General features: G+C 48.0%; 1 protein-coding gene across 1 annotated transcript in view; it reads left to right on the plus strand.

Annotated features, from left to right (window-relative positions):
* Nucleotides 1-19395, plus strand: part of slit3 (slit homolog 3) — a 188619-nt gene that overhangs the window by 9829 nt on the left and 159395 nt on the right. Inside the window, 3 exon segments of the mRNA XM_079352447.1 lie at nucleotides 4551-4622; nucleotides 10128-10199; nucleotides 12745-12816. Of these exon segments, the coding sequence (XP_079208573.1) occupies nucleotides 4551-4622; nucleotides 10128-10199; nucleotides 12745-12816 (216 nt within the window).

The raw sequence follows: 19395 nt of genomic DNA on the forward strand, positions 1-19395 counted from the left end.
ACATCAAACAAAGCTTTGTCTTCTTCTCTGCTGTTAGCTAACGTTTGCGTTCGCTGTGTCAATTCGTTTGTGCTGTAACGTACGCCGGACGTAGCTCAGCCTGGAGGGATTTGGGTTGTCTTGAATCATGAGTGTGTGATGCATGTGTGTGTGTGTGTGTGAAGCATGTTTCTTAATAACACAGTGTAGACCAGAATTTCCGTCAGGGATTAATAAAAACAAAGAGGACATGCAGAAATCGTGAGACGAACTGGAAACGAGCGGTGAAAATAGAAGTCAAACCATTCGACTGCTTTCTATATTTGAAAAGAAAAGTACATAAACATCCCGCACAGACGTTTGCATGTGTCTGTTCTTGCTTGATCTTGAACGTACACACACACAGGTCCTCTTCGAGGCTGCAGCCAAACCGCCTTAAAATAAACGTGCTGGCTCTGAGAATCCTTTTACTCATTTACAGGATGTTTGGCCGCTCAAGTTTCATATTTAAGGAATCAGAGTGAACATGATACTCGCTATGAACCGTCATGTAACCTGCCGTGTGTCATTGGTTCCCGTGTACCCCCCCCCGAGTTTACGTTCCCGTGAAATATTTAACCCAGACTCCTGTTTCCTGTTTGAGAATCTGTGCTAAGCTAGCCGTGATGCGAGCTGTGAGAACGCAACGACAGACATCCGACTCAGCGTTTGTCCTCCTCTCATCCCTCCCTTTTTACTCGCACGTGCAACAAGAAGAGCGCTTCATGAAACCTCGCCGTTCAAATGTGAAGTCTAATGCAATGTGTACATTGTGTCAGTGTTGAACTGATTGCAGCTGATTCTTCGGTCGCCCAGAAAGCAGAGCGTCACAGAAGTCGAGCCTGGTGCTTAGAGAAGCTTCAAAGTATGTTTGAATCAATTTCAACATGATTCAGCTGAAAGACTTCAGACATCTTTCGACTGGTTTGGATTCTCTTTTGATCAAGTTACTTATTGCTGCTTGTGTCCAGAAAAGGTAACGAGTTCATCTCGAATCAATAAGATGAAACAAACGTTCAAACGTGTGCAGCTGTGACGGAGTTTAATCCTGAATCACCCTGACGCCCGACTTCTGCTTTCTGCAGAGCGTGGAGCGCACAGGAAAAGGAAGAAGGCAATTAGGATTCCTTACGTAACTGGGGAGGTTTAGAGAGCCAAATTGAGCATACCTATCAGAGAGAGAGAGAGAGAGAGAGAGAGAGAGAGAGAGAGAGAGAGAGAGAGACAGAGAGGGAGAGAGAGAGAGAGAGAGAGAGAGAGAGAGAGAGAGAGAGAGAGAGAGAGAGAGAGAGAGAGAGAGAAGGGGCGAGAACGAGAAGAAGTACAAGAGCTGGATGGAAAATAAGAGCAGGAAGCAAACGCATTGGTAAATGAAGCGTTGGACGGAGAACAGCAGAGGATGAAAAGGAAAGGATGGAGGGGTGGAGAGATAAGGACGCAGTGCTGCGTGGAAGGAAAAAATAAATGTCACAGTCTTGGAGATAGATAGAAACAGAACAGAGAGAGGAAACTGTTCTCGATCCCCTCATTGTTCCAACCATAGCAATAAAAGGAGGTCAAGAAAACACCGAGAGGAGAGTTAAAATAGAGAGAGAGAGAGAGAGAGAGGGACAAACAAGTGACCGGGCAGTGACCCCACATGTCAGAAATACAAACCTGCTTCACGAGGAAGCGCGGCGGGCAGCGGGCGGCGGTCGTTCAGACTTTTCCATTCGGTGAATCTCTCGGGACTCTTTGTCACCTGATCGCTCATTTGTTGAACCTTCTCTCTCAGACTCTGTGGTGAAGCCAACCAATAAAGCTGTAAGTCAGTCAGCCCCCCAACACACACACACACACACACACACACACACACACACACACACACACACACACACACACACACACACACACACACACACAGTCAGCCAGACTGTAAGGCTCGCTGGTTTCATGGTCTGGGCTGAGATGTGTGTGTGTGTGTGTGTGTGTGTGTGTGTGTGTGTGTGTGTGTGTGTGTGTGTGTGTGTGTGTGTGTGTGTGTGTGTGTGTGTGTGTGTGTGTGTGTGTGTGTGTGTGTGTGTGTGTGTGTGTGTGTGTGTGTGTGTGTGTGTGTGTGTGTGTGTGTGTTGGGAGGCTGTCTGTGCTTTTGTTTGTGTGTGTGTTGTATGGTATAATACCTGAAACACCTGCTGTTTGCATTCTTATGTGACCTGCTGTCAGACACACACACACACACACACACACACACACACACACACACACACACACACACACACACGACTGGCTGTAAAGACATTAACAGAGGTCAGGACTGTTGTTCTGCAGCGTCTTATTGGTCGTCTGTCCTCCAGCTGGTCACTTAAGTTTAAAGTGAAGTTGAGCTTTACTGCTGATTGGAACACACACACACACACACACACACACACACACACACACACACACACACACACACACACACACACACACACACACACAGTTCAGCAGACCAGCTGCTTAAAAATGGCTTCCTCAATAAAAGCTTTAAGATCTCATCTTCCATCGCTGCAACACCTGTTGACCTGATAACTCCGCTCATATCTGGCAAACCCAGGGGCGTCCAAAACGGCCGGGCGGGGGAGAGAGAGAGCTTTGAGAAGTCAGGAAGACGCAAGCTGGAGGTCATTCAGCCTTTGCGTGGCTCTCCACCTGCCTCTCCATCCTCACTGTTTGTTTGTGTGTGAAGTCGTTTCCCTGGTGAGAGCATAAAGAAGTTTCCACTGTGAGAGAGAGAGAGAGAGAGAGAGAGAGAGCGAGAGAGCGAGAGAGAGATGGAGATAAGGATGAAGGGACCAGAGGAGGAGAAGGCTGAGAAAGAAAAGAGAAGTGTAGGAAAAATGTGGCCGACTGTAAAGGAGAGAAAGATTGAGATGAAAGAGGAGCGATTAGGAGAAAAGGAGAAGCAAAGTGTTTAGTCAACTGTGAAACAGTGAAAGATAAGACATGGGGGGGCATGGGGGTGAAAGTGGCTGTGAGGGAGCGAAACAGGAGTCTGATTCTCATCAGGATGTGGTGTTTACCTGGACTCACCATATAACCTTTACACTTCCTGTCATCCTGTCTGTGGACGAACGACGGAGCTCGCTCGCTCGCTCGCTGGTTTTGAAGTGTTCAACTTCGTTCCTCCTTTTTTACAGAATTTTACATTATTTTTTTTTTTTCACTTTAAAAAGTGCTGTCACATGGCGTCCCTCCTCTGTCACGCCTCTGATGCTGTGAGTGTGACATTCACATGAAGAAGAAACGTCACACAGGCCTAAATATGGCGGCTTGAAACGGCGGTCTGAATGTCGCATCCTCTTTCTTCGTTCCGCTCCAACAGTCTGTTGAGTAGTTATTTTATCAGTGAGTGTTTTTGTAGTCTTGGGGAGGGGCCCCTGGTGGCCCCCGGACCCTCTTCAGGTCTCCTTGCCCCGGTCTCAGGCTGAGTATGGCTCTTATTAGCGCTCGTCTCCACGGCAGCTCGTCGAAGCCTTTTGAAACCTAATATGGTCTTAAATCAGATTTATAAATGTTTAGGTGTATTATGAAAAACACACACGCAGGCGGCCTCGGACTCGGACCAGACTGTTTATGTGTGTGTGTGAGTGTGTGAGTGACAGAGGGCAAGTGAAAGTTTACAAAGCGAGGGGAACAGTGTGTGTGTGTGTGTGTGTGTGTTGTTTGTCTGTGCTCTCATGTGTGCATGTTTTTCTTTTCCTTGCCCTAATTCCTCCAGTACGACAGCGTTTCAATAAACAGGGAACAAGTTCACACACACACACACACACACACACACACACACACATACACACACACACACACACACACACACACACACACACACACACACACACACACACACACACACACACACACTCTCTCGGGCAGTCAGTTCATGTTGCAGTATGCATACATCGTGCAGCCGTAGTTAAAACAGATTGAATGTCAGCCAGGAAACACGATAAGCTTTTAAACTCTGATGATGGAAAGAGAAAATAATTTCATCCCGCTTTTTGCTGCAGAGTTTGTTTCTCATAATTCAGAGCAGCAGAAGCTGTGTGTGTGTGTGTGTGTGTGTGTGTGTGTGTGTGTGTGTGTGTGTGTGTGTGTGTGTTTGCGTACATTTGTATGAGAGAGTGTTTGCATATTATCCCGGCGACTTTACGGTAGGAGTGTTAGTGTGATTTGTTTTCTGTTTGTTTGTGTTTGTATGTTTCTGCGTGTGTGTGTGTGTGTGTATTGTGGATGTGTGTGTGTGTGTGTGTATTGTGGATGTGTGTGTGTGTGTGTGTGTTGTGGATGTGTGTGGGCTCACACGCTGTGGGGCATTCTCACGCTCTGTGCTGCTGCCACATTCACTAATTCCACTGAGCGAGAACACACACAGCGGCACACACACACACACACACACACACACACACACACACACACACACACACACACACACACACACACACACTTTGTGGGTCTCCTTTGATGATCATGTGTTGTGTTCTCTGTTGTATTAATATCCCGTCTGTCTCTCTCTGCAGGGATCTGAACAAAAACAACATCACCAGAATCACCAAGGTGGACTTCTCTGGCCTCAAGAACCTCCGGATCCTGTAAGTGTGTCAGCTCTTTCTTCAACACGCTGTGTTGATCAAGTGTTTCAGTTCCTTCAGGACGAGGACAGGATGCTCTTAAAACACGCGTGTAGCACGGCGTGTGCCGAGCGGGTTCTTGATGTTTGATGCTGTCCGATGTTTTCATTTAAAGAAAGCAGTTAGAACGTCTCAGATGTGATCATTGGGGTTTGTTTACTGCAAGCAGCCTCCTCCGATGTTATAAATAGAAGTAAACTCATGCAGTACCCGGAGTGTCCACTAGAGGCTGGCTGCAGTTCCTGGAGTGTCCACTAGAGGCTGGCTGCAGCAGCACAGGAAGTCACATACACACCCATTCAAACAGCCTGTTTTTACAGCAGACATGAACATGTTTACAGCACGTAGGTGTGATTAGCTCATGTCTCCATCCACACACACACAGTTTTGTGCCGCTGCAGCGCTACACGTGTTAGCATCATCAAACATCAACAACATTCATCAGACGTTTCAATGAGCGGGTGATTCACTCATTCAGGTACGAGGACACGACTGTAGCTCCAGCGCTCTCTGTGACCTGTGTTTGTGTCTTTACAAGGAACCCCATTAACGAACACAAACCCTGCATGCTGGAGCAATTAAGCTAATGCTATATTTACCTAATGGGCCTGTATGTAGCTATAGGGGGGAGCGGGTCTCTATAAAATCAAAGTTCGACATCCTAATGAGGGATTTCAGTGCAGGGGAGAATGCAGAGGTCCAATCCAAAGAGGTACATTTAGTAATAAGGGAATATTTATGAGGCTGAATAACAGACTCACTGTGAGCTTACATGCTGACTCTGAACAGTGAAACAACCACACGGCAAATATGACATCCAGAGGTTATTAAGCTGCTGCAACAACGCTGCAATATCTGCCAACTGTTTGCATGAAAGTGTGAGTCATGTGACTCAGAGCGCTCTCTTATCTCCAGTCTCTCGCTGAGCAACAGTTTGGGAATTCTGCAACTGAATGTTTTGCAATATCTGGACTTCCAGACACATAACATAAAAATCGTCTGCCTCTGTGTTCGATCCTTGCCTCTGGGCTCTGGGTTCGATTCCTGCCTCTGGGTTCTGGGTTCGATTCCTGCCTCTGGGTACTGGGTTCGATTCCTGCCTCTGGGTTCTGGGTTCGATTCCTGCCTCTGGGTTCTGGGTTCGATTCCTGCCCCTGGGTTCTGTGCACAATCCTCGCCTCTGGGTTGTGGGTTTGATTCCTGCCTCTGGGTTCTGGGTTCGATTCCTGCCCCTGGGTTCTGTGTTCAATCCTCGCCTCTGGGTTGTGGGTTTGATTCCTGCCTCTGGGTTCTGGGTTCGATTCCTGCCCCTGGGTTCTGTGTTCAATCCTCGCCTCTGGGTTGTGGGTTTGATTCCTGCCTTTGGGTTCTGGGTTCAATTCCTGCCTCTGGGTTCGATTCCTGCCTCTGGGTTCTGGGTTCGATTCCTGCCTTTGTGTTCTGGGTTCGATTCCTGCCTCTGGGTTGTGGGTTCGATTCCTGCCTCTGTGCGGTGAATGATCCGTGGGAGAATGAAGAACTGGTCTTTGCTGACTCGTCTAAACGGTTGCTCTCTGCAGTGTGTGACTCCTCGTCTCCTCTCAGCTGTCCTCATCCACTGAGCGCTCTCTCACTCTTCTGCATCAAGTGGTCTGTGTGTGTGTGTGTGTGTGTGTGTGTGTGTGTGTGTCTGTGTGTGTGTGTTTTAGGCCTATAATAACTATAATCACTGTTGGCTGCATGCAGCTTCCCTCCTCACTGTTTTACCCAGACCAGCAGATAAAAATACACTCCCGGCTCAAACTACGCTGAGGAGTGGAAATAGGGTTGTGTGTGTGTGTGTGTGTGTGTGTGTGTGTGCGTGTGTGTGTGTGTGTGTTTGTTTGTTTGTGTTTGTTCAGTTATAACCATACTTGTGAGGACAATGGAGGATTTGAAACTTCTGTCAGTAAATGTTTCAGGTTTTATCTGTGTGTGTTTGAGGACTTGACTTCTGCATCTTTAGCACCGAAGACAGGGCGAGACAGACGTAGAAACGTGTGTGTTTGTGTGTGTGTGTGTGTGTGTGTGTGTGTGTGTGTGTGTGTGTGTGGTTGTCCAGCAGCTCATTTCATGTGGTTGGTGATAAACTGCTGTGACATTTCCCCACTCTAAATCTGTTAAAGAAACAGGGAGGAGATGGCTTGGGAAGAAGAAGAAGAAGAAGAAGAAGATAGTCTGAGAAGGAACACACACACACACACACACACACACACACACACACACACACAATATAAAGTGAGGAACAAAGGCAGACATGGTCTCACTGAGTGTAACCTTTGACCTTTGCTGCAGTTATTTACCACCACTTTATCTCTCCCTCTTATTCCTCTCACTTAAACACACACACACACACACACACACACACACACACACACACACACACAATCTGAAATTCCTGGGCACTTACATACATCCCATGGGAATCGTTTGCATGTAGTTTATTGCGTCTAACATTCTTCCCATGAAGGCTAATAGCTCCATAGAAGCTGTTAGCCTTCACGTTAGCCGTGAACAGGCTAATTAATGCTGATCAGTGAAAAACTCATTTTACAGGTAAAAAGCTGACTCATAGTTTATGTATGTCATCATCATATGATTATATATATAATCATATATTGATAATATATTATTATGAACTTGTTAAGTGTCTCTGCGCTTCAAATTCGAGGCACTTCTCACACGCCCTCATGGTTGCTAGGTTACGAAAGTTGTCTCCGAGCACCCCTGCTTCGCTCGTCAGAGACGGCTGTGTTTGTTTTAAAAATCGCTCCTGAAAAAAAAAAACCATAAAGAGAAAGACAAAGCGACGTGATGGAAAAATACGATCAGGAGTCTGCATGTGGTGTTTTATTTTGAAAATTGACCGGCTGCTCTGTGCGTACGTTTGTCTCACTTCCTGCGTAGGTCGCTCTTTTCCGTCCAGCTCGGCGAGTGCTAGCAGCGCGCTCCGTCGTAAACAGAGTGTATTGAACATGGAGGGTTGTGGCTCTTGATGCAGAGCGCTGAAAGCTTTTAGAAAAAAATCAATCGCTTTCAGCGCCAAAAATAAAATAGAATAAAATAAAAGGACGTCAGTGGACACGAGCCCGAAAGCTTCTGAATACAACTGCAGGCTTTAATCCAACGTAACATTCAGCATAGCTTTCTATGCTTCCAAAACTGCGTAACCTCATCCAGCGGCCTGAGCGTTCTTTAATCAGAGCGTCACACACTCGTCTCTGCAGGCACAACACTTCGCTTGATATCTTTGGCCGCCGCACGTCACGAGATCTCTTCCAGATTGTGGTGAAATTGAGTAATTTCAAACAAATCTGGATGTAGGTAAAAAAAAACCCAACTTGTGCTTGATATTGAACATTTGGCCGAGGGAAAGTTAATCCGCCTTTCACCCGTTGTGCGTCAACAGTGTGTGAAGTTAATATCCCCTGAAGTGTTTCCTGCACACGCCAAGTGCTCCGAGTGTAAGGTGGCGTGACGTCATCGTGCGTTTAATGTCGAGGAGAGAGTTATCAGACACACCAAGCCGCATTAAAACACGTCTCCTCCCTGTTTTCTCCATCTCTCCGCCAAAACCGATCTGAAAACAATACCTCATCTGAGCGGCGGCGTGCCAGCATCGACTCCACGCAACATGTGTTTGGCTGCGGACTCGCCTGCTTCGTCTTCATACATCGAGTCAGCGTGCGGAAAATCCCTCATTTGGACAATTACGCTGCGATAGCTTCCTCCGAGATCTGTCTTGATTTCCCTCGCTCTGGTTGAAGTCATGAGGGAGAAAGTGCAGTGAGTGTGGAGCAGCACGCCGCTCTAACGCTGGCGGCCCCGTGAAGGATGACTGATGTGCTGGAGCCGGGCCTGCGCTGTGTCAACACCTGTGTTTGCTACCAATGCAGAACTCTGTACCTGTGTTTACTCTCCACGTGTTTACACACAAACCTGACATCGCACATTAGCGCTGCGTGTGCATTTCTATGCATCGTCTGTGCACTTTGTATTTGCACCCGAGGAATCAGACGTTTCTCCGCTCGCCTGTCGTCTCCTTTCCAGGAACGTTTTCGAACCGGTCCCAGCTTTTCCCAAATGTGTTCCTTTTGATAGATTGATATCACTCACCACTCCAACTATTTTAAAACTCACACTCAGTGTTACAATGCTGGAAACTAAGCGAGAGGGCGAAGTCTCAGATCAGGAGGTAAACGTGATCCCAGGATGAGCCTGTAGAGGGCGCTAAACGGCTTGTCCTGCAAAAAAAACACCAAAAGTCCTCGATATGACCTCAAGAATCTTGTGAGGCGGCTTCGACGTAGGCCACATAGACCCTCCTCTGGCAGCCCTGCAGCGTTCTGCCAAGACCAAGGAAGGGCGAGACCATGACAAGACCAAGACCATAAATATCACGTTGTGTCACTCACTTTGACTCGGCGGTAGTTGAAGTGATTTGTCTAATTGCAGTGATGGCGTGAAGCCGCTCAGTGGTGGTCTTAGAGTCTGTCCAGTCTGAGACCGAGACGAGACCGAGGCAAAATGCTTTCAGTTCAGAGACGAGACAAAGTCTGATTTTGAGGACGACAACACGACCTCCTGTTGAAATAAATGTAAAGATCTGCACGTCTGCGTCACGCCAAAACATCTCAAGGTGCACATGACGGCTCAGATAAGATCGTTTTTATACCTGTCCCAATCCATCCATCTTCACTCTCTCTCTCTTAAACTCTGCCCCTCGAATTCTTCTTCTTCTTCTTCTTCTTCCACTTCCTGTCACATGACCTCCTCCTCCTCCTCTGTAAGGAGATGTCACTCTTAACTTTCTCCGACAGATAATATAAACACACATATCAGCGAAGAGGTTCTTTCTCTCTTCTCAACTCTTTCCCGTCTGGAAAACTTTAGACTGTCCCAAAACACGACACACACACACACACACACACACACACACACACACACACACACACACACACACACACACACACACACAGCAGAGGAGACATGGAGGGGGGGAGAGAGGGGGGGGTTGTTGAGTGTTTATTTTGGCTCACTTTGCTGTGACATTCGTGAGATGCTTTTTAAACCCTTTGCTTCATGCCAGGTCGTTTCTTTTTTTTTTTTTTTCTTGTTTCTTTCTTCGATGCAGTGATTTCTTGGTTCAACTATTAACCTTAACAAAGCGCGAGCGTCTCCTCTCTGCGTTTCTCTCCAGCATGCGGCTGAAGATCAGAAGATTTATCTGCTGCTTCTTCTTCTTCTCTCACAGTGAATCCTCCAGCTCAGCCTGGCTGCACATTTGTAATCCTAACTCTGAAGAGCTGAAGTTTGAAATGTGGAAGAGATCTGTGCTGCTCTGTTAAATCACACACTGCTTCTCTGGCCTCCTTTTATATTCACTGTTCGTTCCTCTCCTGCTCAGTCGCTGGTGAATAATTTACATGTCCATGTTTGTCTCCGCAGTCACCTGGAGGACAACCAGATCACCGTGGTCGAACGAGGAGCCTTCCAAGACCTGCGACTCCTGGAGAGACTGTAAGTGTGCCGTCGTCCGTATCGCTGCTTCAGGTGGCTTAATGCTCGCAGAACACGTGTCACACACACACACACACACACACACACACACACACACACACACACATACACAGAGTTTACCTGAATGTCACCAGAGTCCGTCCACTTCACACACAACCGAGGAATTTGTCACAGATACCGCCCCTGTGTGTGTGTGTGTGTGTGTGTGTGTACTTCACCTCACACTGAGGCTCTAGTCAACAGACTCCAGGTGTGAGTGCACAACACAACATTTACACACACACACACACACACACACACACACACACACACACACACACACACACACACCTGCATGTTGAAGAGGACTCACCGTCTCTGCAGGAGGAAACTCTTCCGTGCTCGTCCTGCTCGGAGTGTGAAACATGTTTAGAAAAAAAGACAGGAAATCAGACGGCCAATCACAACGTGTAGCTGCAGCGTGGATCGGGGGAGGGGGTGGGGCGGGGTCGTCTGAGGAGACAGGACATGGCGTTAAAACAGGAATGACGTCATCACTGTCGCACAACTAAAACGGCAGCTTAACGGATCAACGCTCAGAATAATTAGATGTAAATGAACGAGTTGAAAGAAGAGGATAAACACATGAAGCAGTTTATTACATCATCCAAGATGGCCGCCCTCTGGGCATAGTCGGGAGTTTTGTGCATGTGTGAAAAGTCCAAACGGAAACAGGAAGTCATTCCTTCCCATTGATCGTTCTAGAATCAAAGTAGCGCTTTGTCGTGACTGAGCAGAAATCAAAATGCCAAACGGCGTGTTGACATCGGAGCGCCGTGCCCGAGAGTCTCTGTTTCCGCACGCTTCGCTGTCACAGATGTTCTCCCCGTGACTTCAAGGCCAGGCGCCAGAGGAGGAGGAGCCTGAGGAGACTGACGGCAACACGTGCGTCTCTCTCTAAACGGAGATCCCTCGTCTGATAGAGAGAGAGAGAGAGGCTGCTGCGGTGTTAAAAGGCTCTTTAACGCGCCGTGTCAGGGCGGGGTCAAAGGTCGGGGCGGAGCAGCATTTCACCGACTTCATCCCCACAGTTGATTCTTTTACGTCCCGTGGGTTGGGCGACGGCGTGGTTGAACATGTCGGCTGGCGGGACACGAAGGACGCAGGCTCCTGGACGTTTTGACTCCTCTGATAGTGAAACGCTTTTTAAAATGCTTCGCTGACAGCTCCTCTGATGTTCCGCCTGTCAGGGTGGAAGGTCGGGGCCGAGAGGTCTCGATGCTGAGACCGTGTGATTTATGGCGTCACAATGTGAAAAAGGTGGAGTGAACTCGACGGGGAGGAGATTTATGTGAGGTCTGAAGTCACAGCAGGTTTAGAGAGTTTGTCGTGTTGCTTAGTTATGATCTTTAGAATTAGACTGAATGAGCTTCTTCCCCGAGGTCTCAGACGTCGACGTCACGTGAAGAGAGTCGGGTTCACGCAATGCAGAGACTGTTTTTATTTGATTTTCCCAACAAAAACAGAATCCCATTTCTGAAATGTCGAGCTACTGGTCTGCATCTGAGATTATTTGTGCAAAGTCTCGGGACCATTTCTGCTGGATTGGATTCTGATTTCGAGCGGTGCCCGTCGACTTGTGGCCTGGTGTTATTTCAAAATGAACACGTCGTTATTTTGCACAAAGGATCCTTAAAAAAAAAAAAAAAAAAAAAAACCCCGCGGGCAGATTTGTGAGCCGACGTCTCTAAGTGACTCATATAAGTGTAATAGAAGCCGATCTCGTGCTTCACTTTGGGTACGGGCAGTTTTTCTCTCGGAGCGAGGGGTCAATTATTTCAAATGGAGGAGAGCTCTTCTTGGACTGCAGCTCTCTTTCCATAGAGGCGCACAGGAGTGAAAGTCAGGGTCTTATTATCATTATCAGCGGGGTGAAGAGGTCGGCGCCTGCGTCTTCTCCAGCACAGATTCTCCTCCCTGACCCCCCCGACCCCCCCCCCCCCCCCCCCCCTACTTTTTCCCCTCCACGCCTCGTTTCTCAGCAGAATGCTTTTGGTAGCTTGATAACACGTTCACATTGTCCTCATCTGTCTCTGCTGCAGCACGCCACCACCACACCCTGCTGGTGTTTGACTGGAGGTTAAAGGAGCAGTATGTAACTCTGCCCCCTAGTGTTTGAAATGTGCACTGCAGTCCAAATCCTAATCATTGAAGAGAGCCGTCTCCCCTCCTCTGCACAGACGTGCTGGGGGTTTCTTTTTGATTTCTAGGGTTCAAACGCAGCACAATCTGACCGACACACACACACACACACACACACACACACACACACACACACACACACACACACACACACACACCATGACATGATAACCTGGAGGTCACAACAAAAACAGACAGGACCTTTGAAGCACAGAGCTGCTGACCTTGAAGGCGATGCAGACGTCTGGTTGGTGATGGTTACGATCGATGGAGGAGCGCGAGGCGGCGCGGTTCGAACGTGTTCGTGAACTTTTCTCGCCAATAAAAACATGTTTGACTTTTTTACCTTTTCTCAACTCCACAGCCGCCTGAACAGAAACAAACTGCAGTTCCTCCCAGAGCTTCTCTTCCAGTCCAACCCCAAACTCGGACGACTGTGAGTGCACCTTTTTATGTTTTCTCTCTCTCTCTCTCTCTCGCCCCACTCTCTCTCTCTTCTCTGTCTGTTTTGATGTGTCATGCGATCCGTTTTGAAACACAGCCACGGTGCGATGTCAGGACTTTTATCCAAGGTTGAGGGTTCAAGTCCCGCGCCAGGTGGCACAGCGCCGCTCTGTGTCTCCTGTCGAGAGTTGAAAAAGACTGTCAGGTGTGTGTGTGAGTGTGTGTGTGTGTGTGTGTGTGTGTTTATTTGTGTGTGTGTGCCAGCGGTGAACGGTTTGCTTGGACCTGTGTGGGATTTCTTTTATTCCTGAATCTGTCGTTTTTCCCCGAGTGTTGAGAGTGTACGAGCGGGTCAACGTGATGCAGAGAAGACTCCTAACTTTCCCTCCTTCTGCAGCTTATTTCATCTCACATTCCCAGACACACACACACACACACACACAGACACACACACACTCTCTCTCCCTGTCGTGTTGGGGTCCCGCTGGTGCTCTCACCCTGCCTCCCCTTCCTTACTCAGGTTCTCTATTTGTCTTCTCCTCCCTGAGTCTGTGTCAGCTCAGGTTGAAGGTTGAAACCCTTTCTAAACTTTATGGCTGTTTGGATTGGGCCGCCTTCAAGTGAAACTCGATGTGCACGCTGCGTGATCGTGTGTGTGTGTGTGTGTGTGTGTGTGTGTGCGAGGGAAAGTGTGTGTCCTTTCCTTTATGCAGCGGGTTGCTTTTCACTGTGTGTGTGTCTCGTGTGTGTATACAGTGTTTGTGTGGTATCTGGTGTCAGGGAGTGTGTGTGTTGTAAGCTGGGACTTTATTCTTCTCGCTTTTATAATGTTTCCATGAATACTTTGGAAGCTACTGGAAGCTTTCTTTGTCGAAGTCTTCTTCTGTGTTTGACTTTGCTGCTTAGACAAGTCCACGCACATTTATGCACATTTTCTTGAAATGTTTATCTGAATTTTTTTATTTATTTTTTTATATATTTTTATCCTTTGTTTATATTTTTAAAATCTTTTTTACCGTCAGTTTACGGAGAAAAACATTTTTTTTCCCTCTATTATTCTGACTTTGACTTTCTAGAATTTGTGGAGCCGTTAAAGCACAAACAAGTAGAACAACAATTTAAAAGAAACCATTGTGGAACATGTTTAGTCAGGTCACAAATGCTAAACTGTGTGTTAGCGTCTTTCATGCTTCTTTAAAGCTCTCCTGGAGGAGACAGATTTAAAGGTTTGTGGGTTGGACCGATGCTGAAGTTTTTCTGACCTCTTCATTTTCTTCACACAGCGACCTTTAAATCCACCCTCCCAGATCTGCTTTCAAAGGGAAGCTGCAGTTTACGTTTTGTAAAGCAGCAGCAGAATGCATGCTGGGAACTTCTCTGAGACTCGAACTCGTCGCAGCTCCGAGTGCAAATAAAACAACAACAACAAAAAACCCTCAAACAACCGTCGAATGACGAGCGGACTTATCGACAGTCATCGTCACTGTATGTTTCTGTAGAAGTTCACATCGACAGCTGCCTCTGTAACACGTGAAGGCGAGAGAGCGTCCCAGTTATGTCCCACACGTTAGCGGACGCAGGCGCTGAAAAGAGGAGTCGACGACACGACTGAAAATATGGAGGACGGCGTTTCGGGAGTTGTTGTGTGGTCGGTCTTCTTGTCCAACTTTTTATACTTTTAGGAGCTTTTTTTTGTTCTGATTGTTTTTGCTGTTGGATTTAAAAAATGGCGGTTGATGGACCGGGGTTGGTTCTTGTGTTGACCCCGTAAACAAACACTGACGTTAAACGGTAAATGGACTTCAGCTTGTTTCTGCTCTGCTGACGACTCAGAGTGCTTTTTACGACACGCCTCCACATGTGGAGGTCAAGTGTCTCCTGCCCAACGACCCGAGGCTGCAGGAGCGGGGGATCTGGTTGAGGGACCTCGTCTAGACCAATCACAGCGCACGAGTCGGTGCTCTGACCTCAGGCGCTCTGAACGGGTTTTCTAGGAACTAAAATCGTGCAGAGAAAAGGAGCCTTCAAACATCCGAGCTGCACAGCTTTCTTGATGCGATCAGCCTGTGTGGGCAGAAGAGCGACAGTAAGATCGATTCTTCCTCGGCGGGGTGCGAAACCTCCCGTCTCGACCTCCTGACAGACTGATGGCGTGTTTCATATGTCTGTGGTGAAGTGTGATGTATCGCTCAAGACAGCGACGCTCACTGTTACGGCTGAAAGCAGATCGTCATTTACGTCAACTGTGGCTTCCAGGATCACACGCAGATACCCCCCCCCCCCCCCCCCCCCCCCTGAGACCAGCGGGGACACACACACACACACACGCTCAGACCTCTTTGTCTTCTCCGTGAGTGACGGATGATTTCCTCCTCCGCCTGGCTCGCTCTTCTATAAAACCCCTAATTGTTCTCGATAGCTCGTATTTATCGCCGCTCGATAATGGATCCCTGTAGAGCTCTCAGTCGACTCTGTGAGCGAGTGGAAAGCGAGAGCGCGTTCCAAACTTAACATTATAAATCTCATGTTCTTTATATCCCCGCTTCACCATCAGCACAAGCTCAATTACAGAGTCTGCAGTTTCCTTTTCCACTTCTTCTTCTTCTTCTCTTCCATTTCCGTGACTTTTGATCCTATTTGCATCCGTTTGTGTGTTTTTTTTTTTTTTTCTTCTGCGAATTACCGAATTGGCATCGACTCGTGCAGCAGGGTTTGTTTACAGAGTTTTCCTTCAACATGTCGGAGTATTTTGCGAGATAATGAGGACAGAGTTCTTCGTCGAGGGCGTCGATCTTTGGTGCGACGTGAGGTGACAGGAGTTTGTAAATGTTAACGAGGGAGACAGAGAGGAGGAGGAGGAGGAGGAGGAGGAGGAGGAGGAGGAGGAGGAAGAAGTGGGGAGCACCAGCAGGAGACTGAGAGGGAGGAGTGGGAGGTTTACTGGTGGCTTTCTGGTTTGGGGTTCGTAACCTTCCTCTCTGTCAGCCTTGGTTAGATATTAAATGATGGCAGTGTGATAGGAATTACCTCTTAACCCCCCCCCCATTAAAGCCTCGTGGTTTGAGGTTTGGGAGAGCCCCGGGTCTGGACCAGCATTAAGGGCCTGGCAGGGGTTGGTGGGGAGGTTAAAGCGAGAGGTATCAGGACGGATCGTAGTTCCTGCTCCCGAGTTTTAGATCCTGCTGAAGCGTTCGTACAAATCCAAGATGTTGGCTCCGAGTTCTATGTGAGTGACGGAGACGGATCGAAGAGGGGCGGGATGTATTTGACCCTGAAGGTTCTCGATGGGGGGGGGGGACAAAGACAGTGATACAGATGGATGGTGGATTGGAGTCTGTGGGCTTCAGTGTGTGCAGTCTGTGGTCGGTTCCCCCCAACAGTTTGTAGAGACTGTGGTCGCAAAGACACACACACACACACACACACACACACACACACACACTCACACACACAGTTTAAGCTCTGAGAAGGGCGATGAATTTCTGGTTTTAAAAAAGCACCAATCACAATAGCTGGGATGGAAAATAGGTGGCGTGGTCTTCTGTGCTCCGCTGCAGGTTACACGTGAGTATCGGCGGCGTTGCTTTGATGGCGGTGAGTCTCCTGTCTAATAACACTGACCCGACTCAGCAGCCTCATCCTGTTATCATACTTTCTGCTCTGGTAGCTGCGTGTGAGTGGACATTATTACGTGTGTGTGTGTGTGTGTGTGTGTGTGTGTGTGTGTGTTGCCCCCCCCCCCCCTGTTAAAGCAGCTCAGGTTGCAGTTGATTGGTTTGCATGAGAGGAGAGATGTTTCCTCTCTTCCATCAACACTGGAGCTCGGCGAGCGTTACATAACGGAGGAGCTGATTTAGAAAAACGAGCGTCCAGCTCATGTGGCTGCTGCCGTTTCATCCACCACATCTCATCCCGTAAACTCCTGCGTTGTTTTTCGATGTTGCGAACTCTAAACGCACAAGCAGACACGCTGGATGGAGGAAGTCGGACGGGGGAAGGACGCCAGGGTTAAATCTCCAGGTTACCACTCGAGCGAGGCACTTGCTCCCAGATGTGAACTCCTGGATGTCTTCGCACAGTTACTGTAAATGCAACTTTCAGGGAGGGCGAGCTAGAAGCTGGACGTAGAGAGAGAGAGAGAGAGAGAGAGGAAGGGGGAGCACGGGGGTCATTCGAGATGTTTTTTCCTCCTAATGAAGTTAATGGGGAAAGACGAGGAGTTCGCCTTTAATCTTGGCTAATTGTCCATTTAGAGGCGACTGCAGTAGTTTACCTGCTGGAATGCTGCGGTTAGTGTTACAGGAAGTGGGTGTACTCTGTGAGCGAAGTGATTGGCTCCTGCAGACCGGGCTTCAGCTGCGATTGGTGGGAAGGATCTTGAAGGGCGAGCGGTGGACGTAAATCGTCTGCACTTATGTGTCATGGACCCGATTACTCGTTGACTTTCTCCCCCTCTTTTTTTTCTTTTTGCACTCCCACACAGCAACTCAACTAACAGCTTTTACTGTTTGTGTTGTCGTCAGGAGCTGTTTATTGTTTTCTTGTCACTAGGCTCCAGGCGCTTTGTTTGACTTTCACGCCACTGGGTGCTAGCGAGAAACAAATCAGAGCCACACACACACAAACATGTCTCACGCCACCTCTCACACTGATTTAACAGCACATGCTGTCACAGCGTTGTGTGTGTGTGTGTGTGTGTGTTCGTTCAGTGCAGACTTTTAATTTAACCACACATCCACGACAGAACTTTCTGTTAATTAAACATGACTCTGAAGTTGAAACCACGGTATGCAGCTGCACCACAAAGCTCATAGGTCCTGACATGCAGCTGCACCACAGGGCCTATGCACTGAAGTAATCTGTAAAAAGCGAAACAACTTTATCAATCAAATTAACATTCAATTTGATTTCTAGTAATTGCTTCCTTGGGCTCCACGATGCAGCTGCACCACAGGGCCCATGCAGACTGTGTCTACGTTTACATCACTCTTATCATACACACGTACATACATCGCTCCCCTGAACATGGAAAACACAGCAGTTGGTTTAAGACGACAGTCGGTGATCCGGCACGATGCTGCGCCACAGAGCCCATAGGCTCCAGCATGGAGCTGCACCACAGGGCCCTCACTGAGAGTCACTCATAGTCAGGAAAGTGAAGAGACAGTGATCCTCTAAAATAAGGCTGCTCTAAGCGGCTCATGTGTTTTTGTGTGATTCCCACAGCGCTGTCAGCAGAGCGACATTTTTAGATAAATACACACTGCAGAGATACCAACAAAACAAACAAGCAGGAGAGACAGAAAGAGCAAAGGAAGAACAAGACAGTCTGACTTCCTCTTAGACGCTTCCTGACGTCGGCTGCTCCGACATCAGTCCGACTGACTTCACTTATTAAACCTCTCAATATGTTTCTAGATCTTATTCGTCTACAGAAGTGAAGTTTGTCTCGACTGTGAGAGCTGTCAATAGGCCAGAAGTTAGGAAGTTTAGTGTGTGTGTGTGTGTGTGTGTGTGTGTGTGTGTCTTCCTATCTGGAAGTGTTGGAAGAAACAAGCCCGAGTGTTGAATTCATCAACCAGGGGGTCTTAAAGTTCACAGCAGCAACACCTTTCCATTTCAGCTGCCGTCTGTAGCCGCCTCGCTCGCCTCGCTCGCCGCGGGCCGGGAGCTGTGAAGTGTTCGTGGAGGCTCGTCGGGGTCCGTCGACTTTTCTGTTGTTATAGCAAAGAATTTTTATACGCTCACGCTGGAATAGCACAGAGGCTGCATGTGGTAGTCATTTAACCCTGCAAATAAAGGTGAGTGTGTGTGTGTGTGTGTGTGTGTGTGTGTGTGTGTGTGGGGGGGCAAACATGGCTAAAGCTCACTGACGTTAGCCTTGATCTGTTTACTGTAACCGGTGTGTGTGTGTGTGTGTGTGTGTGTGTGTGCGACATACATGATTATAATTAAGGCTGAATGTCTTTACTTGCGTAATTAAGGTCAATCTGTGTATGAATGTACAGTGTGTGTGTGTGTGTGTGTGTGTGTGTGTGTGTGTGCACCTCCATATGTGCTACATGTTTGTATACGTCCTGCATTTGTTTGTACATGTCTCCTTAAATACATGTATCTGGCTTTAGTCCTGGTGTGTTAGCCTGCTAGTGTGTGTGTGTGTGTGTGCGTGTGTGTGTGTGTGTGTGCGTGTGTGTGTGTGTGTGTGTGTGTGTGTACGTATTTAAGAGAGACGAAAACTTGATGCAGGGCCAAATACACTCACACACTGTTTGTTTAATCACAATTTAGGTTACATGAGAACGCTAATCAAAAACAGACCCGGGTCCCTGTAAAGCCAGGAGAGGGGGGTCAGAGAGGGAGGGAGGAGGAGGAGGAGGAGGAGGAGGAGGATGATGGAGGAGGAGGAAGAGAGAGAGGAGTTGAATATGAAGGATGTGCAGACGTCGGAGCGACAGGTGAGGACCGGAGGAGAGCGGAGAGGAGGAGGCAGAAACGAAGAGTCAGCAGTTTGAGATCATAGAAGCGTCATAGAGTTTTCTTCATGTTCCCGAAAGGATGCTCGTGTGTGTGT

This window comes from Symphodus melops (genome assembly GCF_947650265.1).
Source record: "Symphodus melops genome assembly, chromosome: 9".
Taxonomy (NCBI): Eukaryota; Metazoa; Chordata; class Actinopteri; order Labriformes; family Labridae; genus Symphodus; species Symphodus melops.